The 16,656-nt window shown below is 47.0% G+C and overlaps 1 protein-coding gene across 1 annotated transcript in view; it reads right to left on the reverse strand.

The window, feature by feature from the left end:
• Blnk (B cell linker) overlaps positions 1-16,656 on the reverse strand; it is a 64,619-nt gene that overhangs the window by 29,503 nt on the left and 18,460 nt on the right. Inside the window, exons 2-6 of the mRNA XM_055591603.1 lie at positions 15,243-15,308; positions 11,074-11,123; positions 4,768-4,808; positions 2,864-3,020; positions 288-451 (exon numbers count right to left, since the gene is read on the reverse strand). Of these exons, the coding sequence (XP_055447578.1) occupies positions 288-451; positions 2,864-3,020; positions 4,768-4,808; positions 11,074-11,123; positions 15,243-15,308 (478 nt within the window). The remainder of the gene's footprint in view (positions 1-287; positions 452-2,863; positions 3,021-4,767; positions 4,809-11,073; positions 11,124-15,242; positions 15,309-16,656) is intronic.

Here is a 16,656-nt window from a genome sequence, read left to right on the forward strand (position 1 = left end):
GGGTGAGGACAAGATTGGGAAGCAAGAGCCATAAAGGTCTTTGAGAGGCATAGCAGGTGCCATAGGAGAGGCACAAATCCATTGCATACACCGCACTTCTGTGGAGAACCGAGATGATTAATGCGGGTCACATTTTCCACTTTTAGAGAGAGCAAGTTCCCCTTCATCTCACCTTGAGGGACTTGGAGGACAGGAGGACAGTGAGGCTTTGAGGAAGGAAGGCCACTCCAGGCCTAGTTCCCTGCCCCCCCCCAACCTCAGGTGATCTTTGGACAGGCTTACTTTACCTCATCGTCCAGGAGGTCTTTGGGCTTGGGGGGGACTTTAGGCTTTTGTAGAGATGTGGGGGCTGGCAGGGTGGAGGCCAGTCTTGCTTTTGCTGATGGCCAGCTGGGCTTACTGGGAAGTGTCTTGCTGAAGGGCGGGGAGTGCCGCTGGCTGGATCGATTATCTTGAACAAACATAAGACAAGACACAAGGAGCTCTGGGTCATTCATTGTGTGGATATCATGGGGATCTAGAAAACATCCAGCCAAAAGCATCTATGTAATCAGGTGTGATCCTTAATGGAGCCAAATGAACAGGTAGGTGGAAAGTGTCAGTTGTCTGCTTACCTATGGGTTAACCAGTAGGGACCCAAGACCACATTCCCGAAAGTGAGAAGAGCCTACAGGCTTGGCAGAGCTGAGAGCCCAACACTCTGCTGAGCACAGTGGGCAGGAGCAGCGTGCTGGAGTGGGGAGGGTTGTTCTCAGCTGTATTTACACAGTGGAGATGTCTCAGGGGCTTCTAAAGTGGCCCCACTCCAGACCTAATTCTGGACTTCTGGACACAGTCTGTTGCGATGGGCTTAGAAAGTCTCCCAGGATCCTCAGGTTGTGCCAAGGAGTTCTTTCCCTCAACTCCTGGAGAAGCCAGTCCACCCAGCTTTGTCCAGGAATGTCCCCTTAGCAAGTATCTGAGAAAGAGCCCAGGCTCTGAAGCCGGATGGATCTGGATTCCTTCTGCTCTAGCATGAGCTAACCTCATCTGTTTGCATCAGTTACAGTTTTTCCCACACTTCTTTTCTCATTTTAAAGCAGGTCATGCTGTGCACCTTAGGGCTATTGTAGGGATAAAGAAAACCACAGTGAAAGCACCAGTACAGCTTGGCTGCCTAACAAATGGGTCTGATAGCACCATGTTCTGTGAGGCCTTCAGATACTCAGACTGCCCAGTGCCGCTGTGGGCTGAGTACTATTGGACTGACGAAATTTTGGAAGTTCCTAGCATAGGATGCCCTGGCATTCCCTATCCTAGGCAGCACAGCACAGCGGCTTGCAGCAGGCTGCTGGGCATCCTGCTTCCTCCTGTGACATTACTTTGCTTGCCATACCCTGATGCTACGGCTTTTCTTGGTGCTCATTCTTGCTCTGGACACTTGCTTCTTCCTCAGACATCACATCACACTTTCTGTGCTCACACATCAGAGCATCTTCTTGGCTGAGCCTATCGTTGCCAGTTTTATTTGTAGTGCTTGGAGTTTATATAGAACTCTTCATGCAATGTTTAAAACCGCGAGAAGTAGCAAACCATGAAAGGCAGGCTTTGCAGAACTGAATTGTGGTTTCTGGTTCGCAGTGTGCACCTAATACAGCCTCCTCCCTCGCAGGATGTTGCCAAGGAGTGAACAAAGTCATTTATCACATTCAGTGGGGAAGCGCATGGGGCGGGGCTTGAGGCATGCCCACATGGAAGCTGAGAGGCCCAGCTCGCCCGAGCTCTACCACCTACATACCTAGCGGCCCAGTTAGAGCTCTGCCTGCAGTCCCTCCTTCCTCCGTGCAGTGAGGCTGCATCCCTCTTCCACCAGACTAACAGGGTTAAGGAGCCATGGCTATAAAGTACTGCCCTGTAACCTATAGAATATAGCAAGAGTATGTTGCCTTGATCGCAGCTAAATGCTCAGGGCTGAGCCTGAGTAAGGGCCCAACAGAGTAGCTGTGGAACACGGAGCCAGCAGCAGCCGGCACCCTGTGCGGAGGCTGCTGACAACAGTGGGGATGTCTTGCTGCACACGTGCGAACGCTGCCCTGGTTAAGAATATGCTCACCATCCCCGTCTTCAGGAAACCCAGTCACCCGCTATGACGACACGAGCTAGGTGGGAACCCAAACGCTGAGCTACAGCCTGAACCTGGTTTTTGTTTGTTTGCTTGTCATGTTTTGGTTTTGAGCTTTTTATTTTGAGACAGGATCTTGCTAGTTGGTCCAGCCTGGGAACGTAGGATCCTCCTGCTTCATCCCCGACACCCAAGCTAGGATTGTACCACACCAGGCTTCTTGATGGACGGCAGAGGCATACCTCAAAGCCAAACTTGTGCTGTGTCAATTGACCTAAGAGGGTCAATTACAGGCCTGGGGGCCACGGGCTCCCCCATCCCCTGGCAGACAGCCACAGTCCAGATGGCCTGTGTACAAAGCTGTCTGGCACTAGAGCAAAGGGGGCGGGGGTTGTGGACCTCAGATCCTTGTTGTTCTGTGCGGGCTTCTCAGAAGCTTCAGAGACTTGGATGAAGGAATTCCCAGGAGAAACAATACTAGTCTGGGTTGACTTTCTATGGTGCCTCAAGGGCTGGTGGGGGCAACCCTTAGGGTGGACTTCCTTATTGGTTAAAAGAACCTGTTCCATGCTCCCACTCCGGGAAGGAAAAAAACACTCCCCATAAAATGAAAAGGCCATACCATTGTGCCCCGCCCCCACACCTGCCAGCTCCTGGACTGCTGCTTCTGAGGGAGAGTGCAAACAGTCAGGGGACCCTCCGGCAGCAGCTAGATTTGACCGGCTTCCTTCCCTGTGATCCCAGCGTCCCTAGCGGCCTCACCTACATACTCGCCCCTGGAGAAGGGCAGGGCTGGATGGACCACCCTTGTCTGCTGCTCAGCGGGAGGTGGCTCATAAGAATCGTCGCCCGTCTCCTCCGCGGGCATGACGTACATCTCAGAGTCCGAATGCTCATCTGGATTTTCATAGTCACTGTCCTGCAAAAGTAAGCACTGTTCTCAGTTTTCCCTGCTGGTGCTGTCTGATGGACGCCTTAGGAGGCAGGAGCGCTTCCTGCAGCGGAGGCCAGAAAGCGGAGGCATCTACCTTCTCCACACAGCTCATGCCGTGATCACACAGGACTTTCTAGGGCAGAGACGGGACACTTGTCTCCTTTCCCTTGTGATGTTCTGATGGGGGTTCCTCAGTCTAGTCTAAAGACTTTAGGAACAAGTCTGCATTTCAGACTATCTGCAGTGGTGACCCACTGAAGTAAAATAATGGCAAGGGGCATGTACCCAATCCTTGTTAATCTTGGCTGTTTAACTTCCGGGTAGGTCAGTCCCTACTCGTCTGGCTAATTTTTACTTTGTAGTCCTCGCTCTGTGGCCTCTTTTTAAAAATTACTTCTTTTATTTCTTGAGATTATAATATAATTACATCATTTTCTCCTCCCCTTCCTCCCTCAAAACCCTCCCATATACCCATCCTTGTTCTCTTTCAAGTTCTTAGTTCAGCCTGCAAGCTATCTTCCCGGCTCCCTTTGCCGCAGTTGTGGTATTGCGCTGATGCCAGCAGGGGGCGCAGCCGAGCCGAGACACCTTGGTTTCTGCTATGCTGGGTTCTGGGAAGGAACTTCATGCCCAAGTGACCCGCAGTGAGATCGCTCTTCCCCTTATTTTTCTTTTCATTTTTTTTCTGCGGTTGAATCAGGTGGAACTGTTGTTTTCAAAGACCACATCCACTCCAGGTGGTAAAAAACAGATTCTATTCTGGGCATTGGCCGAGAAGTCTGCGTCCCACTGAGGGACAGTGGGAATGCCGGTTCTGTCTTCACGACCCCTGTTTCTTTATATGTGGTCAGATCAGAGCGGAAGAACTCAAGCATGTTGAAAACCTTAGGATGCCTCGTCTTGGCAAGACCCAGCTCCCAACAGGGGTGCTGCAGAGGGCCCTGCGGGCTACAGGACTAACTTAGAGAAGATTAACCCTTCATTCTGCTGTCTCAATTGCCAGTATCACTATGGCTAGGCCCCTCTTTTTCACTCTCACCTGGGGAACAAGGCTGGTGTCCATAGCAGGTACCTTGCTAGCCTACAGCCTGAAGGCCTGTGTTGAGTTTGGAAACTGCAAGTTAATCAAATACTCCATTCTGATTCAAGAAACACCTGTGCCTATTATTAACTCCCTTAAAAAACAAAAATTAGGGTTTTGCTAAATAGCCCAGGTCAGGATCAAACCCTCTAAGTGACCCAGATTGGCCTTGAACTCTCAGTCTTCCTGCCTCAGCCTACCGGGTGCTGGAATTACATGGGTGTACCGGCATTAACCCCTTGGATATTGTTTTGGTGGGTCTCCTGGCTGGGTTGGAGGTCAGGGAGCAGTGGGGAGCTCAGGGCCTGAGTGCGCTCTATTTAAATGCATTACTTCTGGTTCTATGTGTCTGTGAACTCTGAGAATGGGGTTAGAATACCTACCTCCCAGGGCTGTGCTATCATAAAATGGCATTATACATATAACGTGTTCAGCCTGGGTGATGGTGAGCTTATGGTCATGTCAGTTGTCAGCGAGGTCACGGCCACCTGCCTGGAGGGGGCTTTTCAGCCCTTCTGCACCTCTCTCCCTGTGTTGCTCAGCTAGCCATCAGCATGGGATTCAGGAACAAGCCATTTAAAAGGTCCCCTCCATATACCCCCCCCCCCCACTGAGGCTGGCACCCTCCTGATCCCAGAAGCAGATACTCACAAAGTCATCTGACCACTGATCCTCTTCGTCAGCAGGGCTCTCTGTAACAGGAGAGGGTCATAGGGTGAAAAGCATGAATCCAGCTGGCCCGCTCTAGCTGGCCCACAGGCACGTGTGCTGTCTGTAGACCCCTGAGCTGGCTGCCCACAGGCACCAGCGCTGGCTGCTTTTCTGCGGGACTTCTGGTGCATTTGCTTGGCCTTGGACGGTAAGTGCAGCCATGTTGGCGTCGGTCACTTTTGAGCTCATTCTCAGGAAACTTAGATCTCAAAGCAGGAAAAGAAATCCCACAGGAGCAGAGGCGTGGGGTACTTTAGCTAGGCTGATACTTTTGTCAAGGGGCGTTTCTGGAATATTATACTTGTCCTTTTTTGCTTTGATAAACTCCATGACTGTCAGGGCCAAAGCTCCTCCATTCCTGTCCCAAAGGGCAGGCCCACTGAATTAGTCCAAAGTCTGGGCCCAGCTCAAGCTGGAGGATTTCTAGTGGTTAGATAAGAGCCAGGATTCCTCAAGAACTTGTGAAACTGGTTCCCATTTGCCAAAGGGGGTCATTCCCTGACTTCTGGCAGAAGGAGCAATGGCTCTTCATTGACCCATATATCAAAGCCCATGCTGGCCTCCAGGCTCCCACAGCCCCCATTCACAAGTGCCTCTTATCTGTTTCAGCCCCTATCCTGGCCCTTCTCACCTCAGATCCCGCTCTGTTTATTACCCCCTAATTCTATTCTCACTATTCTCCCCCTTCCCCTCTCTCTTTGTATACTATTCTCTCTTCTCCAGCTGTTCTCTTGAAGATAGCCCTGGCCTTGTCCAGTCTGCTTTCCTTTCTTTCTGCTCTAGACTCTTCCAGATGCCACTGTATATTTTCTTTCTCTTACGCACAAAACCCTTTCCCTAAGCATACCATGGAACAGTCACGTAGGCAGTTTCTCTACTGTGCCTCCTTGAATACACTGACCAAAGCAACGTGGAAAAGGAAGTATTTCTTTGGTTTACAGGCCCCAATCACAGTCAGTCATTGAGGGAAGTCAGGGAAGGAACTCAAGGCAGGAACCAAAGCAGAAGCCGTGAAGGAAGGCTGCCCCCTGGCTCACTCCCCATGGCTCACTTAGCTTGCTTTCTTATACAATCCAGGACCAACTACCCAGGGGTAGCCCCACCTACTCCTGTAGCCTGATCCCTCCCACATCAGTCATTAATCAAGAAAATGACACACAAAGACTTGCTCATAGGCAAATCTGATGGAGGCAATTCCTCAAAAGGACCAGATGAAGCTGGCTGGGACAGGAGCCTTTAGTGTGTTCACATAATGTCTCAAGCACTCCCTTTGCCCGTGTGTGCATTCTTCCCTGGACAGGACTGGCATGTGGCCCATGGTCATGGATAGTCTTTTGCTTCTCTGCCTCTACTTATCCTGGAAGCCTCGATTGGATGATGCTCCAGGTCTCTCCACAGTTTAAAATACCTGGAGCCCAAGTTGTGTTTCTCTATTCTTAGTGCCACGTGGAACACCAGCACTAAAGTCAATGCTCTCTCTACAGCAGTTTTGCCACTATCATCAGGGTAAGAGTAAACAGAAACATGAGAGCAAATGATGATGGTTCCAATCAGGACATCAAGACACAAGCAGTGTTAGAGCTCATTTCTCTGGGAACAAAGAGTGGCTGTGCAGACCCCAGGCTTCTGTAGCTTTACCTGAGAGCCCCTCCCTGGTCCTCTCCTCCTCTTTCTTTCTTCCTTTTAAACATATAATCATCTTATTTTATTGTTGCCTTTATTGGAATGAATTTGTGTGTGTGTGTGTGTGTGTGTGTGTGTGTGTGTGTGTGTGTGTTTCATACCTGTTAGGGTGTACATGTCTGTGTATACATACAGATGCCAGAGGTTTTTAAGTTTTTAAGGCATCTAGTTTTTAAGGCAGGGTCTCTCACTGATTCTGACACTCATTGTTTCAGTTAGGCCAAATGGCCAGGCACACATAACCATGCCCAGCTTTTAGGTGAATATTTGGGATTTGAACTCAGGTCCTCTTGCTTTTATAGCAAGCACTTGTACCCACTGGGCCATCTCCTTTTCCTATTTTTTAAATATAAGTCACTTTAACTGATATGTGAAAACATAAAAAATATACAGCTTCCATATGTTAATCGGTGGTATTTCAGTACACAATCCATTGCATAATGTTTAAAGCAGGGTAAACACATCTGTCTCTTCAAATGGGATTTTCAGCATCTCTCTTCAGTTACTGGAATGCATTGCACATTGTTATCGATAGCCATCTGTGAAATAGCATACCAGGACTTCACACTCACACTGGACCCCTTGCCTAGCCTCCTTCACCATTCCTTGCTGGCTCAGGTAGCTGCCATCCTTATGATCAATGTTTCAGTTTTATGAGAGCCACCATGATAGATTTTACTCTCAGTGGGAGAATGTCGGATTTGTCTTTTTGTGCCTGACTTATTTCACCCGGTATAGCGACTTTCCAACTCTGCCAACTCTGTTACCAATGGCAGGACTTTTAATGAGCCATTCCTTTAATGAGTGAATAGTATTCCATTGTGTGCAGGCACCACATGTTCCTTGTCCACTCATCAGCACGGAGACGCAGGTTGTTTTCACGGTTCGGGCTCAGCGCTGAGCACAGGCGTGCAGATGTCTGTTTGGAATGGGATTGCCTTCCCTTTGGCCATTCACCCTGTGGTGGGATTGCTGCATCTCAGGGAAGCCCTAGCTTCATTCTTTTGGGGGAACCTCGACTTTTTCACCATTGCTCAGCCCCCTCCCTGCATGTCACTAGGGAGAGGGTTAATACTCTGTGGTGGGGGGGGGGGGGGCTTCTCCTGACAGTCCCTGGAGATCAGGGTGCAAGGAGAAAAGCCTTGTTCAGATCTGATCCCTAGGGGTCTGTGGGGGTGACCAGAAGTTTTCTGCAATGAGCCCTAAAACTTGAGGCTCCTTGCCCAGGAGGTGATCTTTAGTTACAGAACTAAGACAGATCTCCCTCTCTCCCCCTCTCCTCCCTCTTTCTGTCCTGTCTCTCCCCTCTTCCTTACTTTCTCTCTCTCCCTCTCTCTCTGCCTCTGCCTCTGTCTCTTTATGTAACCTTTCTTAAGAATTCTTGGGGCTGATTTCTGAGACTGTGCATGCAACTGAATGGGAATCCCAAGACATAGGGGCAGCAGCTGGAAATGCCCCTGGGACATGAACAGCTAGAGGTGGGGGAGGACAGGGCAAGGAAGGACACAGCTGCAAGCAGTGATGCTGTTTTTTTCCAAAAGGATGGTTTCCAGGGATTAAGGGGAAGAGCAAAGAGTGGGAGCAGGCAGGCTCTTTTGGCAAAATGCACCGGACTGATTTCTAAGATTGGGAACTTGGATGGATTTGATTTAAAGCAGGTTTGTTTCAAGGGATGGGAGCTCTTGTTTCACTTTAATGGATTCTGAATTCTGATTCAGTAGTTGGGTGGCAGGGCTGAGGCTAGACATGTCTAACAAGCTCCCAGCTGACTGCTGCCATCATACCAGGGCTTGGACTTTGTTGAGCAAGCTCTATTCCAAGAGACACTGATATACTGATCTCAAGGCTACATGGAGGGGTTTGGGCTGCAGCTCAGTTTTAGAGCACTTGCCTAGCACATATGAGCCCCAGTACCATGTAAGAAAAGACTAAATGGAGCATTTCAGGAAGAGATCAGGTGTTTGAAGCCAAAGAGAACACCTTTGAAATGGGAAGACACATGTTCCTAAAGCCAATGTCAGAGAGGCTCGCTGTAGCATCAGGACCCAGGGTCCAAAACCCAACAGATCTACATTTCTCAAGTGGCGAAAATGAACTGAAGAGTGATGTCCATAGTTACACAGCCAGTTAGTGGCAGATGTGAGAGGACCTTGTCACTGGCCCTGGAACCTGTGACTACACTCCCAGTGGGGCAGTGAGAACTGTGTTATGGCTCACTTCTCTGATGGAGGATGAGAATTAGGAATGGAACTAGGTGTTGAGAGCCACTTAGAAACTCTGTCCCAAAACAAGCAAGAGATGGGGTGAGGATCTGAGGTGGAGCCATGGCAACAGAGAGTCAAGATGCTTGAAGGCTGGAATCAGAGTGATTCAGAGGAAGACGTGCCCATTCTGCAGAGGATGAGAAAGGGTGGGAACTAACAATGAGCCACATGGCACCTGGTTTAGGCAAAAGGATGAAGTTATGTCAGATGTTTCCTGCCTTTCACCAAAGAAGAAAAGAGAGAAGGGAGAGGCCATGGGGAAGGGACGAGCGAGCGACAGTGAGGAGAGAGGTCCTTTTGTAGTTGGTTGGGTCTCTGAGAACTGACTCTAAAGTGCAGCATTTGAGTCTGTCATCTCTAATGCTACTGGTTCATCTACAAGGGACACACATACTTGCAATTTGTCCCCTAGCACTTGAATTAGATGTCGCCTCCTCAAAGAAAGACCTTCCCAGACTGCATAAGTTGTCCCCATCTGCTGAGCCTCTTTGCATCCGGCCATTTTCTTACTATTTTTCATAGCAGCCACCATGCTTGGGAAATTACTTATTTTTTAAAGTATGTGTGTGTGTGTGTGTGTGTGTGTGTGTGTGTGTGTGTGTGTGTGTTCTCTTGATCATATCTGTGTATGTTAGGCTTGTTGGCCCACAGACTTCTGGGAATTCTCCTGTCTCTGTCTCCCATCTTACCCAGGAGTGCTGGAATTACTGACTGCTGCAGAGTTCAGCCTTTTGTGGTTTCTGGGGATCCAAACCCAGATTCTCATAGTTGGATGGCAAGCACTTTACTCACGCAGGACAAACATGATATATTGGCTGAGTGGGTCAAAGCTGAAGTGCCTGGAGGTGTTTATTCTGCAGAGTAAACTGTTAAGTGACATCACTGCTGCATTGGCCAACCCTGTCACTGCCCTTTGAGACTTCCAAGTTTGTACCAGGCGGCCATCAGAGAGGAGTCACACGCACTCCCAGTCAGGGCTGCTCATCCTATAGGGATCAGGGAAGCTTTAGAAATCACTAAGGGATGTGGCCTCATTTGTGAGGGTGCCGCTGATAAGTCCAGGCTAGATGTTGGACTGAGTCACCTCTTAAACACAAGAATCATCATTCCATGATTTTCCCATCAGTCCTGTTTGGATATTGAAAAGGTCAGGGTTTTTTCCTTCTTCCATCTTTGGAGAGAAGAATGATTTGTTACTGTTTAATTATACCTGGCAACAGTTTTCCTTGACTTATGGATTAGGTAGATTTTCAAATCCCTGGACAAAACCCCCATTTCTTAGTTCCATGCTGCGTGGGAGTCCCATGGCGATCTGTCTGAACTTGGTGAATGCTTGCAGTGTGGGGTTCTGTCCATTCTGCCCAAAGGCATTGTGTTTGACCTTGATCACCATTGCTATAAACCTACTAATCTCAAGATTAGTCTTTTTGCAGCCAAAATTGATGCTAGCTGAGATGGAGCTGTGTATACACAGGGGTGTGAGGTGTATACACAGGCACTCAGAGGTTGATCCTGAGTGTCCTTTCTTAGGATCCCTCTCCCACTTTTGACAGTGTCTTTCACTGGCCATGCTTACCCACCAAGTCCCAGGCATTGCCTATCTCCACCTTCTCAGTGCTGGGATCACAAATGAATGCTACCATGCCCAGCTTTTTAGATGGTGTCTGTGGGTCAAACTCAGGTCTTTATGCTTGCATACCAAGCATTGTACTGACTGAACCATTTCAATGACTCCTTAAATAGCTTTTTCTGCAGGATCGATTAGGACCCCACTGCCATGTACTGCACAGGGCTGCACTTTCTCTACACCATGACGTTGTAGATATTTCTAATAGCATCTGCATCCCCTTTGAGGGTATCAGTTCTGTGGCAGTGGAGATGATATCTCGATTGTAAGTATGGAACTTTCACTTAATACCTTATATATGCCTGGCATGTGGGATTTACTTGATTAATAGCTGCAGAGAAACATAGATGGATGTATGGATAGATGAATAGATGGGTGGGTAGGTGGGTGAATGGATGGGTAGGTAAGTGGATGGATGGGAAGGTGGGTGAATGGGTAGGAGAGTGGACATATGAATGTGTGGGTGGGTAGGTAGGCTGAGAGGTAGATGGGTGAGTGGATGGATGGGTGGAGTACATTTCCACTGTAGTCAAAGGCCTCGTTGACATGGATGTTCTTAAAATCAGGCTGGGGCACCTTTGCTTTCAGATGAGTACAGCATATTTCCCTTCCCCCAAAACAAATATGAACATTAGACAAAAGCCAGCTAATGTATTTTAGAACTACTCTTACCTAACGCGTAGTCCCTCCGAGGAACACTTGGAGGTCCTTTGACTTTCAGTCTGTAGATGAGAACCAGTAGAACAGGATCAGTGGGCAGGATGACTGTTGCCAAGGCCCACAGCACAAGCTAACGTAGAGACGAGAGGTAGACAACTACTAGACTATCTTCTGGGCCCCTCGAATTGAGAGTTTGGCGTCTTGTAATCTAATGAAGCCAGCATACCCCATAGTGCATGGGGAGCCTATGCCTTGGGCCAAGTCAGGTTGAGACATGGAAAGGCTCTGGGAGGCCCAAAGACCAGTTAATGCTGCAGTCAGTGATTCATGGAAGAAGATCGGTTCTCATTGACTGACAGGACAGTAAGAAGATATGAACTGTATTTTAATGGCTCACAAATGCTTTTGTATAAGTGGGAAAATAGGCTTTGCTCATAGGCTGAATGAAAATCATTTCCACCATTTAAAAACATGACAAGTGGGGCCTAGGCTATGGCCTAGTGGTAGAGCTCTTGCCTAGCAGGCATAAGGTCTTAGGTTCAATCCCCAACATTAGAACAAAACAAAACAAAACCTATGGCAAACAGGCAAGCATCATCTGAAGATGGAAGGTTTATAGTAAATTACTAATTAATGATAATTACCCATTTTACTGAAGAGTGATTTCCTAAATGAAATTTTAAAGTACACACATATAAACTTATATCTAGGAACCTTTAATTACTAAAATAATATTTCCTTTTATAGAAGCAGCATATATGCTAATAATCATACATTTTAATTTTTTTTTTAAAAAGTCAACTTATAAATTCATATTATTTTGTCTTAGAAATACACAAAACCCCTTATGAATCAAAATTGTAGACTACAAAAATAACAATATTGGCTTTTGTATAGGAATCCTCCCTTTTCCATTACAGGCTCTTGTATCTATTTTGCATCCCGTTCTCATCACAAGCTAACAATGCTCACCAAAATAATGTTGTGATGGAGTCTGGAAAGAGATTGTCAAAGGAATTGAGGGGAAGAGAAGCGGGATCAAAAGGAGGTCTGATGTCCAGGAACAGCAAAACTTCAAAATACTCACAGCAGCTTCTACCCACTAGCACCTAGGAAACTGTTTAAACAGCTCAACTCACCTTGGAATGAAGGACAAGCTTAAGGGTCTCCCTGGGACTGGACACATTAGTCAGCAAGTGCCTGTTTCACAAGTGTGAGGACCTGAGTTCAAATCCCCAGATCCACCCACATAAAAGCTAGGCGTGGAAGTGCCTGTCCAGAAACCAGTGCTTGTGGCTGGACACCAGGAGAGCTCTGGGAGTTTGCCAGCCAGTGTAGCAGAATTGGTGAGCAGTAGAGCACTGACTCTGCCTCAGAAAACTAGGGTCAGAGGAGTAGAGAAACACGGGACTCTATACCTGCATACACACACACACACACACACACACACACACACACACACACACACACGCGCGCGCGCGCGCGCACACACACACGCACGAGCACCTACATTCATATGCACGTACACCCATACAAACATGTACATGCAACACACATACTGAAAGAAAAAGGAAAAAATTTAAAAAAAAAAGAAAAAAAAAATGGTGCTGAGCACAAGCCAGGAATAAAAGGTATATTTTGAAAGTAACATGTAGCTGGCAGCTACACTCTAAGCACGGCATTTCACAGGCCTTCTCACATGCTGCCCTTCCACTCCCTTGAGAACGCCTTCACAGTCTTTGTGACAGAGGAAACAGTGGGCTGGACAGGGCTTCTTCCTCTCGAGGGAGATGTTGTCTGACTTCACAGTGGAGCTCAGCGGCAGACCGCTTTGAGGTAAGGAGCCCTTGACTTCCATGGTGATGGCCCTGGTGGCCAGATTTTTCCAGGCTGTGAAGAAACATGGCTTGCCAAGGAAAGCACTAGGGGCTAGGAAGATGCTTGGAGAGTGGGAGAGTGGGAGTAAGAACATTCGCCCTGCAAGCCCGAGAACCTGAACTCGCATCCCTGTCACCCACACGAGAAGCCGGGCATGGCTGTGTCCCTGTAACCACAGAACCTGAGAACAGAGAGGTAGGCACATCGTGAGAGCTCTCTGGGCAGCCAGCCTAGCAGAAGCAGTGAGTTTCCTGTTTGGTGACACACCCTGTCCCAAGGGGGACACCCAAAATCTGGGGCTGGCTTTTGTGTGCACGTGCAGGTAATAACACACACATACACACACACACACACACACACACACACACACCAGCACTCTACGGACAGTAGGCAAATACTTGAAATAGAAACTTCGGGATCATTTGCTGCTCGTGGCTTCTGTCATATGACTGAACATGAGAGAGAAACCTCACACCACTGAGAACATCGGAGTTGCAAATCTGGCAGCTGGGGCAACGCACAAATTGCTAGTGACTCTGACAGTGCCTCGTGTGGGAATGAGATTCCACAGTAGAAAAAAGAAACAGAATGGACTGCACACCTCTGCCAGCCCCAGGATGGAGCCTGTCGTCCTCTATGCAATAACCCCTTCCCCTCACAGAAGACCATCACTGCCTTCCAATCCCCATGTGCGCTGGGGCGCCAGGATATTTGAGGTTCTTAAAACAGCCAAAGAGAATGAACACACTGTCCTACAGACACAGAGAACTGGACTGGCCTGTGCTGCTATTGGCACAAAACTGGGGGAGGGAAATTTGGCAATAGTGATAAAACTTTAACTTCCACTTAGAAAATTTATTTCAGGAACTTATATTAATGGAGTACTTGAAGTATGAAAGGACCCTCATTGCAGTACTATCTGTGACAACTAAATGCAAAGAGATGGCTAGAGAATTTTGACTGGTATGAGGCTATCACTCCAAAAAACGTTATCAGTTAAAGCTCACACCCTTCCCTTTAACACACATCAATCTACAGTCGGTTTGTTTAATTATAAGGCAATTACAATAGACCACTAGCTAGCACTTAGGAAAAATATGGTTTATCTTTTCATACCGATACAGAGGTCCATAGTAAAACCAACACCATAAGCTGGGAGACTGGTATATGCAGCATGATGCTATTAAAGGTGAAAATGTCCGTGTGTAGGCACGTGCAGTGTTGGTGTATGCATGCCTGTGTAAGCGTGCACACACAGGCCCGCATGTGGGATGACTCACCCAGGGCAATAATTGTTTGGGGGGAATAGCTTAGAGAGGGAACATGAGGAAGTGCGTAACCCCAATATCTTTCAAATTCTGTGATTTTTTTTTTCCTGGTGAATTTGTATTACATTAATAAAAAAAAGAAAAGCAAATTTAAAAACTGAGCATTAGGCAGGTTGCACTAGCTAATGCCTTCAGTCCTAGCACCCATCCAGGAGGCAGTGGCAGGGGTCTCTCTGTGAGTTTGAGGCCAGTCTACAAATCAAGTCGAAAGCCATCCAGGGCTACACAGTGAGACCCTACCTCAAAAGACAAATAAAACAAAATATTATTTTTCTTTTCATCTTGACTTAGATTTAGAGTGGGAAATACAAAAATATGTACAATTTCTGTGGTGTGTGTGTGTGTGTGTGTGTGTATGTGTGTGTTTGGAGAATGAATCCAGGGTCCCATACATCCTAGGACCCTGTGAGTGATTTAAGACTGAGTAAAATTCTCAAATAATTGGGATCTCAATTGTGTATCATTTCACCCAGTCTAACGTCTAATATTTAAAAAAAAAATTTTTTAAGGGGGTTTGGTGTACATGAAAATCCAGGATTCTGGCTTTACTTCGTCAAGAAGTTACTGAAACACAATTTTAAGGTGACAATTAAAACAGCAGAAACCTAGCTGTAGACCAGCGACAAGGCATGACAAAAACATGGAGGCATGCCTGCCTCCTTAGCACCTAGATGAGGCTGAGTGAAAGAAGCCAGGCAGAGTTTCTTGCATTCTTCCTGGCTTCTCCAGGGTTGTCCCCAGGCCACAGCTCAGGCGTCATCCAAGTGGTTTTCCTGCTCGATGCTTTGAGTGGGCCCAGCACACCTCTTCCGGAGGTGAAAATTTGTAGATGCCCCGAGTTGCACTCACTCACCTGTTTCCATGGGGACCTAACCACCATGGCTTCCTGTCCCTGGTCCTCACTTGCTGAGGGAGCTTTGGTCTCCACCCAGCACAGATTGGCTTATTTCACATAAATAACAGAGATTGACTTACTTTTTTATTTTGTCCATTATTCCACCTTCATTGTTCTTAATATCATGGACCATTTTTTGAAGCTGTCTGTAAAAAAAAAAAAAAATCACAAACATAAAACATTAGAATCTAGTCTGGTTCTTCGCAATACAGTTTTTACCTTCATCAACAAAAGGCTCTGGTCCTATTCGGATCACAGCCTGTTACCAGGGCAACTTTGTCATTCCTCATGGGTATTGGAGAAATCACTAACAGAGATGGTGAATTCGGGCACTGTGATTTGAATGGCCAACGCTGGAAGTGCCCCAGGGTAGTAAGGCACCTGCAGGTTCCATACCTATTGCTGGCTGAAGAATTCAGGGTCTGGGAATGTAACTCAATATTAGAACACTTCCCTAGTGTGTTAAACGGCTTTATGTCAACGTGAAGCAAGATAGGGAACCTCACACTGAGAAAATGTCTGCACCACACTGGCCTACAGGCCGGCCTATGTGGGGGTATTTTCTTGATAGATTATTCATGTGGGAGCACCCAGCTATCTGGGCAGGTGGTCCTGGGTGCTATAAGGAAGCAGGCTAAGCTAGACACGAGGAGCAAGCCAGTAAGTAGCACCCCTCCATGGTCTCTGCTTTAGTTCTTGCCCCTGAGTTCCTGCCTTGAGTTCCAGCCTGACCGCCTTGATGATAGAGTGTGACCTATGAATATTTTATATTAAAACATATGCCAAGTAGAAATAAAAAGCCAATTCGAAAAGTTCATGTATTATCCAATTCCAGCTGTGTACATGACATTGTGGAAATAGAAAAGCTGCAGAGATGATAAAAGATCAATGGCATCTACAGGCTTGAGGGTTGGAAAGGGTGGAGCATGAAAGAACCATCTATAAAGTTCTGTAATGGTAGATTCATTAAGTACAGGTGACTAAAAATGATCCTGTGAAAGCTATTGTGGAAACAATACTAAAGATGCCTGTCTTAATTCCAGTCTCACTAGTAACATTCAGTTGAGCACCTCTTGTTCAAGGCTAATGCATAGAAACATTTAATTTACACAATCAAGGGCATCCTTGACCTTGAATTTTCTATTTATTATATGTGTGAATACAGATGATGTTCCATAAATATGTTCAATCCTTGAGTCAGTAAAAAAATAAATATATGTTTTATTTCAATGGACACATGAAGATTGAATGTATTTATGGGGTCCATGTAGCATTTCAATACATGTAGACATTGTGCAGGGCTCACATTAGGCCAAATGTTACGGCTCTCCTGAAATAGTTATCATTTCACTATGGTAGAAGCAAAAGTTCCTTTTTCCTAGCATATCAGAACTTACTTGTACTATCAAACTGTAATTAACCACACTTAAGGGTTGACCTTGTGCCCGACAGGAACACAACACACACACACACACACACACACACACACACACA

This window comes from Psammomys obesus, unplaced genomic scaffold (assembly GCF_907164565.1).
Source record: "Psammomys obesus unplaced genomic scaffold, mPsaObe1.curated_primary_1811, whole genome shotgun sequence".
NCBI classification, from domain to species: domain Eukaryota; kingdom Metazoa; phylum Chordata; class Mammalia; order Rodentia; family Muridae; genus Psammomys; species Psammomys obesus.